At 42.8% G+C, this 19,262-nt stretch overlaps 2 protein-coding genes across 5 annotated transcripts in view; one reads left to right on the top strand and one right to left on the bottom strand.

The window, feature by feature from the left end:
* Positions 1 to 5,863, top strand: part of Smurf2 (SMAD specific E3 ubiquitin protein ligase 2) — an 87,101-nt gene extending 81,238 nt beyond the window's left edge. Inside the window, exons 17-19 of the mRNA XM_048365221.1 lie at positions 1,017 to 1,218; positions 2,163 to 2,238; positions 2,527 to 5,863. Of these exons, the coding sequence (XP_048221178.1) occupies positions 1,017 to 1,218; positions 2,163 to 2,238; positions 2,527 to 2,626 (378 nt within the window). The 3' untranslated portion in view covers positions 2,627 to 5,863. The remainder of the gene's footprint in view (positions 1 to 1,016; positions 1,219 to 2,162; positions 2,239 to 2,526) is intronic.
* An 857-nt stretch (positions 5,864 to 6,720) lies between these two features.
* Cep95 (centrosomal protein 95) overlaps positions 6,721 to 19,262 on the bottom strand; it is a 27,891-nt gene continuing 15,349 nt past the window's right edge. For all 4 annotated transcript variants that reach the window (XM_048367294.1, XM_048367295.1, XM_048367296.1 and 1 more), the window contains 12 exons: positions 17,285 to 17,397; positions 16,991 to 17,105; positions 15,949 to 16,105; positions 14,505 to 14,644; positions 12,575 to 12,667; positions 11,738 to 11,867; positions 10,991 to 11,160; positions 10,821 to 10,895; positions 9,455 to 9,607; positions 7,581 to 7,727; positions 7,309 to 7,380; positions 6,721 to 7,039 (listed from right to left, as the gene is read on the bottom strand). In XM_048367294.1, the coding sequence (XP_048223251.1) occupies positions 6,863 to 7,039; positions 7,309 to 7,380; positions 7,581 to 7,727; positions 9,455 to 9,607; positions 10,821 to 10,895; positions 10,991 to 11,160; positions 11,738 to 11,867; positions 12,575 to 12,667; positions 14,505 to 14,644; positions 15,949 to 16,105; positions 16,991 to 17,105; positions 17,285 to 17,397 (1,542 nt within the window). In that variant the 3' untranslated portion in view covers positions 6,721 to 6,862. The remainder of the gene's footprint in view (positions 7,040 to 7,308; positions 7,381 to 7,580; positions 7,728 to 9,454; positions 9,608 to 10,820; positions 10,896 to 10,990; positions 11,161 to 11,737; positions 11,868 to 12,574; positions 12,668 to 14,504; positions 14,645 to 15,948; positions 16,106 to 16,990; positions 17,106 to 17,284; positions 17,398 to 19,262) is intronic.

The raw sequence follows: 19,262 nt of genomic DNA, 5'->3' as shown, positions 1-19,262 counted from the left end.
TTTTGCCTAGGATATATGTTACATTTTTGTTTTTGTTGGTTGTGGGACTTGAACTTGGGGTCTAGGCACTGTCCCTGAGCTTTTTCACTCAAGGCCAGCACTCTACCACATGAGCCACAGCTCACTTGTGACTTTTTTGTGGTTAGTTGGAGAAAGAGTCTCATGGACTTCCTTCCTGGGCTGGCTTTGAACCATGATCCTCAGATCTCAGCATCCTGAGTAGCTAGGATTACAGGTGTGAGCCACCTGTGCCCAGTTACATTATGCTTTATACTATATACTATCACAACTCACTGTTGTAAACATTAGATGAGTAGATTAGATGTTAGATTAGTAAGATCAATTAGTCTTAGACTCTAAGGAGATGTTTTAGTAGTATACAATTTTTATGTAGTTCATTTATAAAGACCCTGCATGAGGATGCCACATAGAATTCTTTGTGTAGTTCATGTTTTAATACAGTTTAAGATTGTGAGAGACTTGTGTCTGTCACTCACTCACATACATTTCTTGAGAGGTTGTGACTCCGGGTTGCCCTCACGGGGTTGTAGTGAAGTATAGGTAACTAATGGATTATGGCAGAAGAAAATGCTGACCTAGGGAGGGAACTGAATGTGCCGAAATCATAGTGCTGTGTTGAACCAATCAAATATGATGTGATGCTGAGGAAGACACATAAAAACTGCAGGTATTCTGAGTCTCGATTTCTGTCTATTAAAACAACTAGAATCCTATTATAAAATGATGTTTTCATATCAAGTCAATTACAGTGATGATTCTCACACCCTGGAGAGAGAATCTACCCTCATTAGATACCTCTGGAGTTTTAAAAATACAGATCCTGACTATCACCTGATACACAAAATTTAAATTTCTTCAACGCTGCACCTGTTGAGTTGATTTTGATGTTTCCCAGATGTTTCTTATGTGCACCATGCTGCAAAGGGCTATTTTGAGAAATTTGGGGGCTTGTGTTTGGTTCTCACTGGCTCACCACTTCTGCAATGTTTTAACAGCTTATTATTTGTGGACTTGGAAAAATAGATGTCAGTGACTGGAAGATAAACACTCGGTTAAAACACTGCACGCCCGACAGCAACGTCGTCAAGTGGTTCTGGAAAGCTGTGGAGTTTTTTGATGAAGAGAGACGAGCACGATTGCTTCAGTTTGTGACAGGGTCGTCTCGAGTACCTCTGCAGGGCTTCAAGGCTCTTCAAGGTAAAATGCTGGAGGGACAGACAGGCAGGGGCGCTGGGTCTGCCAGGATGTGGATAGGAAGGGTGACAGTGTTTGATTTATAGAGCTATTTCATAAACTCCGTGCTAATAGGCACTCTTTTTCAGTTCATTTCTGATCTGTAAATTTTACATTACAGTCCCTTCTTTTTCCTTCTCTGATCATCTCCTAGGATCCTTTTCCTGGGGAGTTCTCAGTGAATACAGTGAGTGCCACATAGGAAACTGGGCTGGATGTGCTAATGCTCTGCCTTTTGTTTTCAGGTCACCTTGCTTTTAATTCAGTCATACATTCCTGTAGGGGAAGTTATCCATTTCTATGTCCATATCTCAACCCTGGCAAAGCCTTCACCCATCTAGGATGCCTCACTTCTATTGTCCGTTATTTCTCATTTAATAGAGTCAGCAGGGAGTCTCAGAAGCCATCTGCTTGGTCAGAGCACTTGAATTACTGCATTGCTTCAGACCATTGATATATAATCGCTGTGTGTGTGTGTGTGTGTGTGTGTGTGGTGTGTGTGTGGTGTGTGTGTGGTGTGTGTGTGTGTGTGTGTGTGTGTGTGTGTCCGTCCGGGGATTGGACTGAGTACCCCATACATGCTAGGCAAGCACTATCATTTGAGCCATGCTTGTAGTTTTCTAAAGCACTCTTTTGGAAATTTGGTTTTCTACAAAAGAAGTTTGCAAAAGGATTCAATCCTGAACCTTTTCTCAAATGAAATGCTAATGTTATCAGGCATCCAGCATTATCCACAGTCAGTACCAGCTTTTAGGGCTCAGATTCTTTTCCTGTCTCCATATAGCATGTGTGGATTTCAAGCATTTCCCATCTGTAGGTCCTGTGGTTTATGTACCATTTGAGTTATGAGGTTTTGGAGGTGGATACAGCACCTGTGGTGATTTGACCCACATCTCCTTCATTGTTAGGTGCTGCAGGCCCACGGCTCTTCACCATACACCAGATTGATGCCTGCACGAACAACCTGCCAAAAGCCCACACTTGGTGAGTTATTTTTGTAGCTATCTTTCTGTCCATGTAGGTTGGTGTTATTTCCAGAGTTGACTTCACTTACTGGTCTTACTAATAAATGTACCTTAAAAAAGAATAAGTAACTTGTACAAGTGATTTAAAAGTTCTGACTATCCAGAAATTGGTAGGAGTGATCTCTAGAGAAATGCCATCTTTTGAATTTTCTCAGGGACATAGGATGATAGTCGGTATGTGTTATGTACCTGCTAGACCAGTTTGCCATTTTGAATAAAGTGTAAAATTTGATCTATTTACTCACAGCTTCAACCGAATAGACATTCCACCCTATGAAAGCTATGAAAAGCTGTATGAGAAGCTGCTAACAGCCATCGAAGAAACTTGCGGATTTGCTGTGGAATGAGGGGCTTGCCCAGAACTCTATTTTATGCCCTGCCCGCAGCCTCCTTTCAGCGTTTCAGAGGAGGCTGAAGTACGGGAACCCGCCCCCTTCCATGGCAGGGAGCTGGGAGGGAAAAGGACACTTTGCAAATTCCTTTTCAAGGAAAAGAGGTCTTTATGCTTTGCCATGAGGACACATTCAGCTGCTATTTAAAATTCATATCTTGAACCTAAAGAATGCTGACTTCCCTGCATTTCCAGAGTTAGGCAGTATTCTACACTTAAAGACTACTACTATTTTTATAAAAGGTAATTATTCAAATTGCTTCACAGATTTCAAGTCTTTATACATCAAGACAGCTCCAGCAGTCGGTACAAGTCACATTTCATTTTAATTGAATACATGATTTTGAACAGCTCCTGTACTTATTCTTTGTTAAAAATAAAGTTATTTTGAATTATTCTACCTTTGTAAACAATTGGCTAAAAGAATTATTATCTTTCAGAAATCAAGCCATTTGCGTGTTTAATTATGTCTTTCTACAGCAGAGCATTATACTTTGCATCGTATGTTTCAAGCTAGCCTAAGTGGATTTTTGTATTTTTCAACCATGAATTTCCTGGAAATACAGCTATTTAATTTTGGTCTTCAAATTCCTAATGTGACCATTTAGTCTAGACTTAGTATTTGCTATGGTAAGATGTATTCAGGGGCTCCCTGTTTTTAAAACTTTTTAAAAACCTAGTATTTTTATCTTGAATCAATATGGTCAGGTATTTGGGATTTGCTTTCATCTTAAATTGAAAATACTGTGTTTTTATAGTTTCTCAGAGCACGCAAATGGGATGGGATTTTCATTCTTTGTTAGGTGAGCTTGTCTTTAACATACATTTCTGCAAACCAAAGTCTAATAAGTGCACCTAATTTGTATTTTATTTACAGTGTAATTTTCTATCGTTACCCATCCTGAAGCTTTGTTTGGATGCTCATGACTTTAATTGGCTAAAATTATGCAAAAGGAAACTTTTGTTCTGAAAATTATTTAGCAAGTTTAGGAAACCGTGTTTTTGCCTCACAAGATGAACTGGCGGTCGTACTGGGTGGTGAGGAAGAAATCTGATTACTAACATTCGGAGCGAAGCCAGTGTGGTGGCACACACCTGTAGTCCCAACACTCAGGAGGCTGAAGAAGGGGGAAGTGTAGTTAGAGGCCTGGACTACAGAGCAGGATCCTGCCTTGAAAACAAAACACAAGCCCTCTAACTCAGTGATAGAAATCACTTGAACACCACGGGTTCATTTTAGAAGTGAGGAAATGGCAGTTCCACCCGTGTTAAGACGCCACAGCCGAGTTCCAGACACAGGTGTGGCGCGTGCTGTGACCCAGACGGCAACCCAGACTCGAGAGTGAGGGGTTGGAAGCAAACCTAAAATCACAAATGAATTTTTAACTTCAGCCACCAAAAAGTATGTGCTATTTTTTTTCTAACATAGATAGGTAAAGTAAGCATAGCCAGTTTTAGTAATTGGCTTCCATTTTGCACCTTACTCCTCAAGTGAACAGGTCCCTGTGTTGTGTTTCATGTGATGGGGTGGAGGTCAGTCTGTGCTTTGGAAGACAGTGCTCCTCAGAGGGACACACCTGAGGAGGAATGGTCAAAGGGGAAAGAAGAGGTGGGAGGAAGGGCCGCAACCCCCATCTCGCATCCTTGCAAGCCCCAGAGCAGCACTCACCTTTCATGGGGGTGGGGTGAAATGACGCAGGGAATGGGTACATAAAAGTGAGAGGGGAACTTTGCTGTTTTTTTTTTTTTTAAGTTGAGAACTTTTGTAGTTCCTCAGTATTTAAATTATTTTGTTTGGCCAAATTTGACCACTATGGATAAATTAGTCAGAGCTCCAACGGTGCCGCAGTGTTATGCTTACAATGGCCTTTTTCTTCCCAAACACTTTGGGTTTTCCTACTGCATTCTTAGTAGTACCGAAGAACATTTTGAAATGTGTGGAAATGGTCTCTGCTATTTGATTATAGGTAATGTTCAGCATTCATGAGATCATCTTGTTGCTTACAGATCCATCTGTTTTATATTAAAGCACTAATGCAGTTTGTAATTGTGCCTCCTCTTAAAGTCTTTCAGTACAAAATACACGATGAACACTTTATAGAAATCTACCTGACAGGGATGTGGTAATAATAAAAAGCTACTATCAGTTGTTTTCATGTACAACATAAAGCAGGCAAACACCACCGCTTTTTGAGTGCCTTTTAACTTTGTAATGACTTAATAGAGCTTTAAAAGAAAATCACCCTCCATGACAGTCTGTGGGATCACCAACATGATATATGAGAACATGATTTAGGTTTCAGTCTCAAAATTATGTTCCCCCTTTACTTCAAAATAGGTGCTAAGGAAATCGAAAGACTCAATGTCATTGAACCTTGGACTTGCACCTCATGTTTAATGTGAATATTTATATTTATTTCCACACGTCCCTCAACTGCTTTTTTTTATCCTTTCTCTAGTTGTGTTAATTCAGATATGTGATGTCACTTTTCCATATTATTCCATCATGAATGTTTATGAACAGTGATTGCTTTGTAGAGCTCATTAGGAGTACAGAGGTGAGTTTTGATTCAGAGGGCCTTATTTTTTGGTGTAAAGAAATTTAAAATAGTGCTGTGTATAGTGTACATTTTGTTTTGCACATAGTTTGTTGTCCTTTTTTCCCTCTCATATTTACAGTGGAGAGCACAAGTTTCTCTTCTTTTAAGTATAATGTACTTTGTCTTATTTTATAACACTAAATCTGCTTGGGACGTGGGGTGCATTGGACCGATTGCATTGGTGGGCGTGGAGATGGTTCTGCCACCTTCTCACTTTGGTAGAGCAGCTCCTGCTTGTCTGCAGCTTACCGCCAACGGGTGCCATTTGTGGTATTTAACATTCTTACGTTAGGATGATGATTGTACCAAATGCTGAGTTGTTTGATTTGTAGGTGTAATTAGTTCACTTTATGTAATATTCTCTCTCAAACTGACTTTAAAACAAAGTTTTATCATTTTCATTGTATTTGTATTTATTACAGAGTGTTTTAGCTTTGATATTCCTTGTATTTTTCACCCAGTTGTTACATGAGCTTTATCAATAACATCTGTATAAATGGTTTTTAAAAATTAATTATGTATGTGCCCATGCTGAAGTTGAGCAATAAAATGAATGCTGTTTGCACTGTCACAGCAACAAAGTTTTTTAAGAACATGGAGTTTGTAATGAATTGTTTTGAAAAACTTGGCTTGTCCGAGGGTGGCAGTCACAAAAGGAGGATGCCCGCCATCCTGGGTTTGATGCCTTGATGTTCTAGCAGGTTAGCGGGTAGAACTTCTGGGCTCAGGACTCTGTGGCGGGTCAGTAGTTGCTGGGCACTATGTGGGTGAGGTGGGGAAGAGTTGAGGTGCTCCTGGAAGCCTTTGGTACCAGGTCAGTTGGGCTCACATTGACAGCCTGTCCTGGTGTTGAGCAGTGGAATCCTCAAAACAAAAATGGAGAAATCCACAATATTTTCCCAAGAAGCCATGGACATCTAAGTGCCAGTGGCTGAAAGTCCAGTTTCCTCGGGACACCTGGGAGCAGCTGTGTGCAGGAGTGTGAGGTGAGCAGACTATACTTTGATACCCTACTGGAATCACGTGCCCCATCTCACATCATCAGGGTTCCTGTTCTCATCTTAAATGTGTAAAGTTTTCATACATTAAGGATATTTGGTATTAGGCTACAAATCATTCCCAAATTTGACTTCTGTTTGAGGAGATTCTGTGCACAGTAACCTAGAGTTTGTGTTGTTATCTGTAATGAAGGCTAGCCAAGTCCCCTCTACGTTTATTTGTGTTTTCCATCCCAGATGCTTGCACCTATGATAGCCCTGGTAGACTACAGTGACTGGATACACAAGGCAATTCCACATACTCGGCAAACTAGACAAGCCAGAAAGTTAATATAAGTATAGATTGCCCTTCATGGGGCTTGAACTCAGGGCCTGGGCACTGTCTCTGAAGAATAGGCTTTTAGTCTCCTTTTTCCTAATTTTAGGTCATAAATTCAAAAGCAGGAAGCTTGAAAAATGGTTTTTATTTTAAAAAAATGATTTCATAAGTACCGGAATGAATACAAAAGGCAATAAAAATGATTCAGTGTACACTGTTTACTGGCTCAGTTTTAGCACCGTCCTGGCAAAGGCCTCCAGAAACTTCACCTGGCCTCAGGGGAAGGGATTTTTACTGTACTGAAAGGAAGCCAGCTGCAGCCGAGCCTTGAAGCGCTCAGCTTCCAGTTCCCGGAAGAAAGCATCTTCGTCATTCTGCGCTATCATGCACTGCAGTTGCTGGATTTCCTTCTCCATCTTCAATCTTAGCTCCCTCTTCACCTTATGTAACGTCTGAAAGAGAATTCATGTTCACAGGTATTCCTCCCTTCTCTGTTTTTTTTCCACCTCCCCGCCCACCAAGCCCCTGGGATGATTTTCATAATTTACCATCAGCTTGAGAGAGCCCTAAACAGATAGAGAGACTCATAGGATATAAGGGTCTTGAGTTATAGACAGATTTTCTTTTTAGTATTCTCTCCAGTCCATTAAAAGGTATGATACAGTTGTTTTCTATTGCTTTAAGATGTAACTCAATTATTTTCCATCCTGATAATTATTACCTGGGCCTGGGATTTCTCTCTGGCCTTCAGTGCCTGCCGTTCCTGTGATATGGCTTCTGCCAATAGTGAAAACTTTATAGGGAAGAAGAAGAAAAAAAATCTCAAGTTTAATGTTTATGGACCAAATGTAGTAATTCTTAACACTTCATGCTCAAAACCTGTAAGTGCATGTACTCTGGGCAGGCAGTAAGTTCAGCCTTTGAAGCGGCCGTGGCCACGTTCTGTCCCAGGTGGTCAGGAAGACTGCGGTGTGAGTGACAAGGGCAGCCCACCTGGTCCTTATAGTAGTTCTCCAGCGAGTCCAGTTCGTTCTGGTGCTGTCTCTTCTCTTCGTCTCGCTTTTCTTTCGCATAATTTCTTAGGTCTCTCAACCTTTGCTTCTGAATCTGTAAGCCTTCTTCAAACAGTTTCTTAAATAGCTGTTATTTAATGAAGATAAATTTAGGCTGTATTTAACCAATACTAAGTATAGTGTTTTTCTAGCTCACTTTGTGAAAATAACGCAGTGGCCATGCCTATAGCAGAGATGATTTGGTGCTATGCAAATCCTGATTAAAGTCTAAACCCCAGGATTGGCTCAGAAAATAATTTTTAAGCAACCCAGAGTAGAAACATGTTGTACTTAAATACATCCTGGGAGTGAGGGGATTGGCAGTTGGGCAGGCCACTTGTCCTTCCTTCATAAGAAAGAACTTCCTTTTTGAGACAGCCTCTTACTATGGCCCAAGTTAGTCGGGTTCTCCCACCTCGGCCTCCTGAGTGCTAAGATTACAGGGATAATTACTTGGTAGGTCGGCACTCTACTGCTGAGGCATGTCTGTAGCCCTGTTTTGTTTTTTTGGTACTGGGGATTGAAGCCAGGACACTGCACTTGCTAGGCAAGTGCTTTGCCCCTGAGCTACATCCCAGCCCATTGCTGGTCATTTTAGAGATTGGGTGTTCCTGTCTGGGCACTAGCCTGAAGTGCAATACACCTACTTTAAGTTTCCCATTATAACTTGGACGACAGGCATGCACCACTGCGTCCAGCTTCCCTCTGTTGAGATGGCATCTGGAAGACTTCTGCCCAGGGCTGACCTGGAACCAGAATCCCTCCAATCTCAGCCTCCCACACAGTTTAGGATAACAAGCACCTGCCACTGCATCCAGCTAGGAGTTGAGGTGTGGCCTCTAGAACTTTTTTCCTAAACTGGGAAAGGCAGTCCTTGTATTCTCAGTCTCCCAAGTTGTTAGGATTACAGGCTTGAGCCACAGGTATCCTGCTTGGAATTCTTGATAGATGATTGGCTTTCTCAAAGCCATAACCTTATCTACCTTGGAAAATATTTCCAGTAATTCACTCCACTATCTCTGGTAAAGTTTAACTCTAGAGATTAAAATTATTGTAATTTGGGGGTCCCAAGGATGAATCATCTTATTTTGATAAGAAGGAGATAAGCTCACCACACAGTGGTGGCAAACTGTTCCTCATGTGAAATCTCACATCATGTGATCACACTGTTGTTCAAGGCCAGCTTTGGCAAAAAAGTTCACAAGCTTTTATCTCAAAAGAAAAAAAGCGGGGCTGGGGATATAGCCTAGTGGCAAGAGTGCCTGCCTCGGATACACGAGGCCCTAGGTTCGATTCCCCAGCACCACATATACAGAAAACGGCCAGAAGTGGCGCTGTGGCTCAAGTGGCAGAGTGCTAGCCTTGAGCGGGAAGAAGCCAGGGACAGTGCTCAGGCCCTGAGTCCAAGGCCCAGGACTGGTTAAAAAAAAAAAAAAGAAAAAAGAAAAAAAGCTAGGCGCTGTTGGGGGCCTGTCCCAGCTACAATGGAAAGTGTTAAACAGCATCATTGCCCAGGCAAAAAGTGAGACTCTCAAAAATAACCAACGCAAAAAGGACTGGAGTTGTGGCTCAAGAGGTATAGCACCTGCCTAGCAAATATGAAGCCCTGAGTTCAAATTCTAGTACTGCCAAGAATTCATATTAAGATGTGAGCCATGGAAAAACAATAAAAAAATGAGAACACACAATGCAATAGTAATGAAGCGTAAGTGCAAGCTTTTGAATTTATGTTGAGACAAGAGTACAAAAGACAGTAGTTTCAAAGGTAGCAGACTAACTCCACCTCATCAGAGCTAGACAAAAGACTGCACTTACCATTTCTTCACGGGTTCTCATTCTCAGCATTTTCCCCCGCAGCTGAACTCTGTAGTCATCATAGTATTTTCGAGCACGAACAATTTGTTGACGATTTTCTTTTATCTTTGATTGGGTCAACCTCTGTCTATGAATGCGATCCCTGAAGTCTTGCTAGGAAGGGGGAAGAGAGGAAGGAATGAGGATTGAGGAGGCTGGCTTTTCTCGTTTCCACTGTCCATAATGTCTTCAGGCACTAAGCTAGTCATGCAGGCCCTCAGACCCCGCAGCTTCTCGCCTCATCTCCATGTGAAGAGCAGCACAGACAGGACTGTGCTGGACAGAGAGCTGGCAGGGCCTGAGAACTCCTGAACTGAGGCTCTCATCTCCCTTCCACAGGTCAGTATAGCACACACCCGCTTAACAGGAGCAGGAAAATGGCACGGAGGCTTTCAAGCAAAGCCTGAATTGTTAAAAGTATTTAGTGGGGTCCAAAATAAGGAAATTAGATCATCTCTGACTAAGTACTAAGGATGAAATGAGGTCACATACAGATAGATCATCTCTGACTAAGTACTGAGGATGAAATGAGGTCACATACAGACAGCCTCCAGACCGGCCATGTACCACAATGCAAGCCATGAAATGGTGTTCGGGCTTACAGTTCTCATGACTTACCTACTCCACAACCAAAAATGTTTAGGTCTCTTCCTGGCACACTGACTTCTAGCCTCCCCCTTGTGGGGGACAAGGTGGTGTCAAGTACAGTTGGGTTCTAACAGAAGCTGGCAAACTACCTTAGTTACCTGGGACCTGAAACCTCAGGAGAGGGCGGAGAGCACTAAGCTACAACTACCTTGCAGCCAGAAGGGGCGGTGGAGGTGCAGAATGGGTATAAGGCTCAACTTTACCCTTCAATAGTGAGCAAAATCCAGGGCAAGTTGCTTAGTGTCTCAAAGCCTTGTCTGGGTTTTGATGTCATAGAAAACATCTTCCCTTCATCTGCTATTGTAAAGACTACTTGGTATTGAGCTCAGTCCTATGGCTCATGACTGTAATCCTAGCTACTAAAGAGGCTGAGATCTGAGGACTGTGGTTGGAAGCCAGCCTAGGCAGAAAAGTCCTTTGAGATTCATCTCCATTTAGCCACCAAAAAGCTCGAAGTAGAGCTGTGGCTCAAGTGGTAGAAAATCAGCCTTGAGTGAAAAAGCTAAAGGAGAGTGCCTAGGCCCTGAATTCAAGCCCCAGTAGTGGCATACACAACGGATGTAAGACACCTGTCACTTCTCTCATCAGCTGTGGTTAAAGCCTTGGAAGTGGGATCTGAGCTGTGTACCTGGTTTAGACACAAGTTCAAAATTGCAATGCCCACTTGTGCTTCACATACCAGTCTCCTATTATGTTCATATTCTTTCTTCACCAGGGCTGTCAGGAGGTCGTGCCTTCTCAGGGCTTCTTCTATCTTTAAGGGGGACACAAGGCGAGAAGGTGAGTACTGCTGTAGAAGAACAAGCTTGCCCTTTCTGGCTTATCCTCAAGCTGCAGAGAGGTACTTACTTCATCGTGGAGTTTCTTCTTTGATCCGTCTTCTCCATAGGCCTCTTTTCTGAGCTGTTCAGAGTGTGCGATTTGCTGTTTCCACATTTTATTCAGTGTTGGGTCCGAAACATACAGGAATGGGAACTGCTCCAGCATAAGAGGCAGAAGGCTGTGTTCCTTCACTTTCACTGCAAGGGAACACGAGATGTTTTTAAGCCAACCATGCTGCTGACAAACTCCCCTACCTTCCTGATAAACCGTAGCCAGTCTAACCATGTGGTGCTGCTGATCTTGGAAGGGGCCATTCTAAATGCACTCGTTACTTCTGCACTTCTTAGTCTAATGGGATGGAGCTGGGAGACCAATAGTTTCTGGGGGAAAGTTGGCAGCCTGGTTTTTTCACACAACCTTGTTTCCTTTCAAGTCAATGACACTGGCACCAACTGTTAATATGCAGAGCCCGAATGGCCCATCTGCTTGACTTGGAGCATTGCTTTCACGCTACCAGCTTCCTAGAGACAACTCTGGCTCAAGCTGGAGCAGCAGGCAGTAGCCTGGCATCCCTTCAGTATCCATCTACAGGCCTCCCTTCAGGGGACTGTTTAATAGTTCAACTATCTCCACAGAAAACCAGCCACTCAGCAATGATAAAGAATGCTCTGCGCTCGCGGGTGGAGGTTGCTTTTCAGTGTGGTGGTCTTGGAATGCAGTTCACACTTTCAAATGCTGCCAGTTTTCCATAAAGTACAATTTTATGGCTCTTACTTGGAGTCGCTTTATTTGACTTTGGGAAGCCACCTCTTGGACTCTGAGCTGTGGTTTTTCTGGCGTAAATCTTCCGAGGCTGACTATGTTTTGGAGTTCCTTTATGAACAGCTTCTCCATATATTTTTTTCTTAGAAGCGGATGTAAAACAGAATAAGAGAGGTCAACAACTCTCATCAGATCTTTAATATTATATATGAACAAAAGTAGCTAGCTAATACCTAGCCAAAAGTCTTAGAATTTCTAAAAATCTGGTTAATGTTTATTATTCTAAGTTAAGGGCATCCTCTAGAATATGAAAACACGTTTTGGACACTATCGCCCCACACCCTAAATATAGCCACTACTCGTGTTTTGATGTACTTGCATTTTTTAACAAACTTTACATAGATTAAACAAATTCTCAAGCAACTTTGCAGTATGTTTACTTACAACTACATTGTACTTTAGCACCAGCTCATTAACGTTTTAGCAATAGCCTTATGCTTTCTTTCTTTTGGTTTCTGTAACCATCTTTGTGATTTTTCTTTTGCTTCTTGGGAGATACTGGGGATTGAACTCAACACCCTCATGCATGCTAGTCAGGTGCTCTATACCTTGAGCCAAAATCACCAGCCCCCTTTGCACTGGTTATTTTCTTCCACACATGGTCTCTTTTATCTATCTTGCATGAAAGCACTTTACCACTAACCTATACCTCCAGCTTTGGAATCTTGCCTCTTCCTAAAGAGCTAATAATTAAAGAAAGCCCTGTTTATCCTTTTTTCTTTTCAAAAGAATGTATCTGTATTTTCCAATGGTCTGATCAAGTAGCATTTGGTGGAGACTTTTACCCACTGTTTCCTCCTCCTCTTCACTTATCCCCTGAGGTCCAATATTCTGTTGAACTTTATTTTTTCTTAGCACTCTTTCAAACGCATCAGTTAATGTCTACAAAGGAAAAGGTCACATAAGATCATAGTTAGGAATACATATGGGTGGGCGGCAAGGAAATAGTTCATCCAGGATCCTATCACCCCTAAGCTGTTAGGCTCATCGACACTTTTAAGCCTATTTCCAGGTCAGTATCATAAATACACACTATTGCAGTAGATATGTACTTGACATATAGTGAAATTTTACACGATGCCTTCTTTGTTGTTGTTCTTAACAGGTTTTGGAATTATTTTGATGCTTTACCAATGGATGTTACATTCCAAGTTGGTACTAAGTGTAACTATCCTGAGATCCCAATTAGCTTCAGTTTTCACTATTAGAAAAACCACTGTCAAACATACTCTTAATAAGCAAGCAAATATTCTAAATTCATGCAACAGCAGGAAGCCTGTGCCAGTTGCTTTGTTGGAGCCAACCCCCTCTTCTAATGAGCACTTTCTCAATCTCTCACTCAAGTGACCTACTACTAAGTGTACCTCCCTTCAGCACTCTATTTATTTGTATGTATGTATGTATGTTTGTATGTATGTATGTCAGTCTTGGGGCTTGAGCTCAGGGCCTGGGCACTGTCCTTGAGCTTTGCTCAAGGCTAGTACTCCACCACTTGAGCCACAGCTCTACTTGTGGCTGTGTGTGTGTATGTGGTCTCTTGGACTTTCCTGTCTGTGCTGACTTCAAACTATGATTCTCAGATCTTAACCTCCTAGCTACTCAGGATTACAGGCTATGATTACAGGCATGAGCCACTGGAACCTGGCTTCACTACTTCCTTGTCTTTTTTTTGCCAGTTCTGAGGCTTGAACTCAGGGCCTCAGGGCCTGGGCACTGTCTCTGAAATTCTTTTGCTCCAGGCTGGCACTCTACCCCTTGAGCCACAGCACCACTTTTGGCTTTTTCTGTTTATGTGGTGATGAGGAATCGAACCCAGGGCTTCATGCATGCTAGGCAAGCACTCTACTGCTAAGCCACATTCCCAACCACCCCCCCCCCCCCCCCCACTGCTTCTTTCTTTTTTTGCCAGTCCTGGGCCTTGGACTCAGGGCCTGAGCACTGTCCCAGGCTAGCACTCTGCCACTTGAGCCACAGCGCCACTTCTGGCCATTTTCTGTACATGTGGTGCTGGGGAATCGAACCCAGGGCCTCATGTATACGAGGCAGGCACTCTTGCCACTAGGCCATATCCCCAGCCCCCCTGCTTCTTTCTTTTTTTTTTTTTGGCCAGTCCTGGGCCTTGGACTCAGGGCCTGAGCGCCGTCCCTGGCTTCTTCCCGCTCAAGGCTAGCACTCTGCCACTTGAGCCACAGCGCCACTTCTGGCCATTTTCTGTATATGTGGTGCTGGGGAATCGAACCCAGGGCCTCATGTATACGAGGCAGGCACTCTTGCCACTAGGCCATATCCCCAGCCCCCCTGCTTCTTTCTTAATCCATGTTATTTTTTTGATAATTTTACTAGTTTAATTTTTTTTTTTTTTTTTGGCCAGTCCTGGGCCTTGGACTCAGGGCCTGAGCACTGTCCCTGGCTTCTTCCCGCTCAAGGCTAGCAGTCTGCCACTTGAGCCACAGCGCCGCTTCTGGCCGTTTTCTGTATATGTGGTGCTGGGGAATCGAACCTAGGGCCTCGTGTATCCGAGGCAGGCACTCTTGCCACTAGGCTATATCCCCAGCCCGACTAGTTTAATTTTTATCTTCCCGAATTCTCTGCCATCCATTCTAATGAAGCACACTAAATGCATTGTTAACCTTTCCTCATTGGGATGTTCACTGTGGCATATGCCTGAAGGGAATGACACTGCTTGCTGCCCACTGGTAATCAAGGGCTGAGCACAAACCTTTGCTTGGATCTGGCGGATATCTGCTCCTTTTGCTTTGCGCTGCTTTCTCCTGCCGGTCTGGAACTGTTTGGATTTGTTGGTTGGAGATGGAGACAGAGAATGTGACCTGTAAGGTGGTTTTTTATGCACAAAAATTCCTGCAACACAGAACAGTCATGTACTGTTAGTGGAAATGCTACATTGGAAATCAAATAGTTTGCTCTTGGCAAATCCAAAGAGAATAATGAGCGAACGTGCTCCCTGTGCTTTCCTAGCGGTTGTACTTGTAGGTTTAGTCATACCATGTAAACAGAAAAATGCACCGAAGTGCTTACTAATTCAAAGAAATACTTAGATTGTATAGGCACGTTTGGACTGGCTACAACAGGTAGAATGCTTGCTGTGAATAGATTCCTATGGAAGGTACTCCTAGGGTGGGGGCGGGGAGATGGGAGGAGAAAGGGGAATTATTTGAGCTGTGTTTGCTGCCTTGATCCCTATGTATGTCCTGAGGAAGGGATGTAAAATAACATATACATATCTTATAAACACAAAGCATCAGCTATAAGCAAATGTTAATGCAGTCAAGCATCTTGTAAGTAGTCCTGATTCTTTTTTTTTTGGCCAGTCCTGGGCCCTGGACTCAGGGCCTGAGCACTGTCCCTGGCTTCTTCCCGCTCAAGGCTAGCACTCTGCCACTTGAGCCACAGCGCCGCTTCTGGCCGTTTTCTGTATATGTGGTGCTGGGGAATCGAACCTAGGGCCCCATGTATCTAAGGCAGGCACTCTTGCCACTAGGCTATATCCCCAGCCCCTGATTCTTTCTTAAAAGAGGCAATAGTAATGCATATTTTATATCAATTGGGCACATTGTATGAACTCACATACAGCAACTAGATGAACTGGCTTTCTAAGTATCAACAAAAAATGATTGCTAAAATTGTGCCAATGCAAAAAAAAAGCAAGGTGGAGAATAACATATGCAGTATCTATCTCTATCAAAATGTAAAAGAACATAATTTTGACAAGTAATATAAAAGTTTTTGAGGGCTGGGGATATAGCCTAGTGGCAAGAGTGCCTGCCTCGGATACACGAGGCCCTAGGTTCGATTCCCCAGCACCACATATACAGAAAACGGCCAGAAGCGGCGGTGTGGTTCAAGTGGCAGAGTGCGAGCCTTGAGCAAAAAGAAGCCAGGGACAGTGCTCAGGCCCTGAGTCCAAGGCCCAGGACTGGCAAAAAAAAAAAAGTTTTTGAAGTATGAAAACTAGTGAGAGAGGGAAAAAAAAAAAGCCAGGGACAGTGCTCAGGCCCTGAGTTCAAGCCCCAGGACTGTCTCCCCCCCACCCCCCCGAAAAAAAAAATAAGAAAGAAAACTAGTAAGAGGAAACAATACCACCTTTTGGTGTGCATTATGTTTGTTCGCCCGCGTTTCCCATCCCAGGCCTCTCAAGTCAGTACCTGGCCTGGGCTTCTTTGGCCCATACTCCATGATGCTGTCGCTGTGCTGAGACAGTACCTCCTCTTCACTCGCACTGCGTGCCTCTTCCTTCCCAATGTCGTCATCTTCACTCTCAGGTTTGCTTTTAATTCGATCACCCAGGGCATTTCTTAACATCTGTTGGAAAAATCCTTTCAACATCTTTCATTGGTTTCAGCAGAATGTAAACTGGTAATAGACAGCAGACCTTTAGCAATAAGTTTTCAGACGCATATACACATTTAGGTGTTTTATGTATGTGTATATATAATGATTTATATATATATACATATATATATATATACTACAATAACATAATTCTTTTGAGATAGGGTCTGTGTATCTCAGGGTGACTTCATACTCAAAATCTCCCTGTTTGGGCTCCCCACATGCCCAGATTACAGATGTGCACGACTACATTTAGTGTTTAAGGACTGGTATTAATGCAACAGATTATTCATTTCAATCATTCACCATTACAGAATTTTATATTGTAAGAATAGTGACCCATCAGATTTCATACTAAATCTCTTTAGTGATGAAGAAAAATGGTACAGTTATAGCTGAAGATAAATTATTTAACAGTTGTATCACTTAACAGTCAGATTACATGATTTGATTTTATATATCATGCAGGTTTTACCTAATACATGTTCATGTCCTACCTGCTTGACTTCTGGGATACTTTCTTGTAACTAGAACCCAACTAATTTTCTAATACAACCTTTCACATTCCATTCACACCCACTGAGCTGCTTGAGAACTGCGAGCAATGAGTCTCTTTTTTTATTTTTTGCTTGTCCTGGGACTTGAACTCAGAGGCTGGGCACTGTCCCTTAGCCTCCTTGTGCTCAAGGATAGCACTCTACCACTTGAACCACAGCACCATTTCTGACTTTTCTGTTTATGTGATACTGAGGAATCGAACCCAGAGCTTCATGCATGCAAGGCCAGCACTCAACCACTAAGCCACATTCCCAGCCCCAGCAATGAATGTCAATATAGACTAAAAACAAGACTTGCCCAGTCTAGTTCACAGAGCCGCTGGGACACTTTCTGTGACACTGTGTGTATTTCTTGTTCTGTTAACCTCTTTCTCGGCAAATCCCACGAGGAGGCTGCAGCTCTGTTTTCATTTCTGTAATATAAGTGGCCAGGTCATATTTAACAGCCCAGTTAGTTCAAAGAAGCCATCACTTAGTTCAAAATGCCCGTCATGGCTGCTTTTACACATATCTCATATGTCCATAGCTAGATTTGGAGCTTCCAGATCCTCTTACAGACCAGCAGAAAGGTGGAATGCTGCAGCAATGTTACCTTTTCCCCTTGGCAAACTTCCTTGTTCTAGGGCTTTGGGCCTGAGCGGCACACGGTTCCTGTTCACCAGCTTTGTGCAACTTGGAAGCCGAGAGAACTTCATCCTTGGGTTCCTATCAACAACAGAATACAGTTGATTGGAAAAGCTGGAAGGAAGACACACTGAGTCCTTTTCCGTCTGGGGAAGGGAGGTCTTGGGGTACAAAGCCAGGCTCTTCAATCTCCATGGTGATGTGTTTGGGTTTTTTTTACACACGGTCTCGTTAACTTGCCCAGGCTGGTAAGCCCCCCCTTCAGCTTCCCAAGGGCTGGGATCCCAAGCATGTGCTGCCATGGCCAACTAAATGTGTGTTTTACAATACACTTATCAAAACATCATACTGACACCCAGCATGAAAGGACGGACTGCCCATGTCTACCTGCCAGTGCAACCACTGTGGCTCAGGCGTCATTATGGCACATGAGAGGCTGTCACACAGGAAAGGCAGAGCTATGGTTGGTCATGCCTCGTTGGTAAGAAATAATCAGGTCCAAGTGGACATATGCACCATTTTATCTCATATCAAGCGGTCGACAGGAAGTGTTCAAAATTGAGACACTTAAAGATGAAGTCTCCAAAAATATATATACTTTCAATAACAATCTGAGAAGAAATGGGTTTTCTTGTTTGTTTTGGCGCTGGGAATGGCACCCAGGGACTTGAGCACACTAAGCAGACTACTGCTGAGCTCTATCCCCAACCTTTGTGATGAACCCTTTTAGAAGTATTGCTTCTGGTAAAGGAATGTGTATTTATCACTTTAATATGCTTTTTAAAACTTTGAAAATGAAGTCTACAGGTCTGGCTCAATTAACTGAAAAGTGAGCTCTCCTAGTCACCACAACCGGGTGAAGAACAGAACCCTCCCAGCAGCCCACGCGGAACTCCTGAGGTACCACTGCCCTCTTATCTATTCTACCTGAACAGATGCACAGAACGTTTACAGTGATGGTCACATAATGCTGATGATAGTTTCATCTTTGTACTTTTCCTGCACTGTTTTTTTTTTTTTTTCAATACTAGGATTTCAACTCTTCTATTTTCCTTTCAGATAGGATCTCACACTTTAGCCCAGGGCTGACTTTAGATCATGATCCTATCTATACCACCCACAAAGCTGGGACCACAGTTGTGTACTACCACACCTAGCTTGTTGGCTGAGATAAGGTTTTGCCAAGTTTTTTTGGTTTTGGCTGGCCTTAATTGTTGACTCTCCTATTTTCTACTTCCCAAGTAGCTTAGGGTTATAGGTGTGCAACACCACACATAGCCTTTTTTTTCTTTAGTGTCAAAGTGAAGTACAGAGGGGTTACAGTTTCATATGCAAGGCAGTTGAGTACATTTCTTATCCAACTTGTTACCTCTTCCCTCATTTTTCCCCCCTGCCTCCCCCTTCCCTCTTACCCTCCCTCCCCCATGAGTTCTACAGTTGTTTACACCAAATGGTTTTGTAAGTATTGCTTTTGGAATGGTTTGTCTTTTTAATCCTTTTTCTCTCGATTTTGGTATTCCCATTCCCTTCCCCAGTTCTAATAATACACACACACACACACACACACACACACACACACACACAGTATCCAGGGTACTAAGATGAGATACAGTGATAGCGGGGGTAAAACCAAAGGAAGGGAATATGAGAGAAAAAAAAGGGTACGGTTTCACATGGCATGTTGAAAATAATTACACCACTGATATAACACTTGTATCCATAATGTGGAGTTTACTTCACTTAGCATTATCTTATGTGTTCATAAGGGCCTAACTATTGGGCTATTGTGTTCTTCTGCTATGACTAGCCTAAACATGTACTAATTATTACCTATGAGGGAAACCATAGAGTCCATGTTCCTTTGGGTATGGTTCACTTCACTTAATATAATTTTTTCTAAGTCCTTCCATTTCCTTATGAATGGGGCAATGTCATTCTTTCTGATA

Source organism: Perognathus longimembris, chromosome 17 (genome assembly GCF_023159225.1).
Source record: "Perognathus longimembris pacificus isolate PPM17 chromosome 17, ASM2315922v1, whole genome shotgun sequence".
NCBI lineage: Eukaryota > Metazoa > Chordata > Mammalia > Rodentia > Heteromyidae > Perognathus > Perognathus longimembris.
The sequence above is the reverse complement of the archived record's forward strand: the minus strand, read 5'-3'. Positions and strand labels throughout refer to the sequence as shown.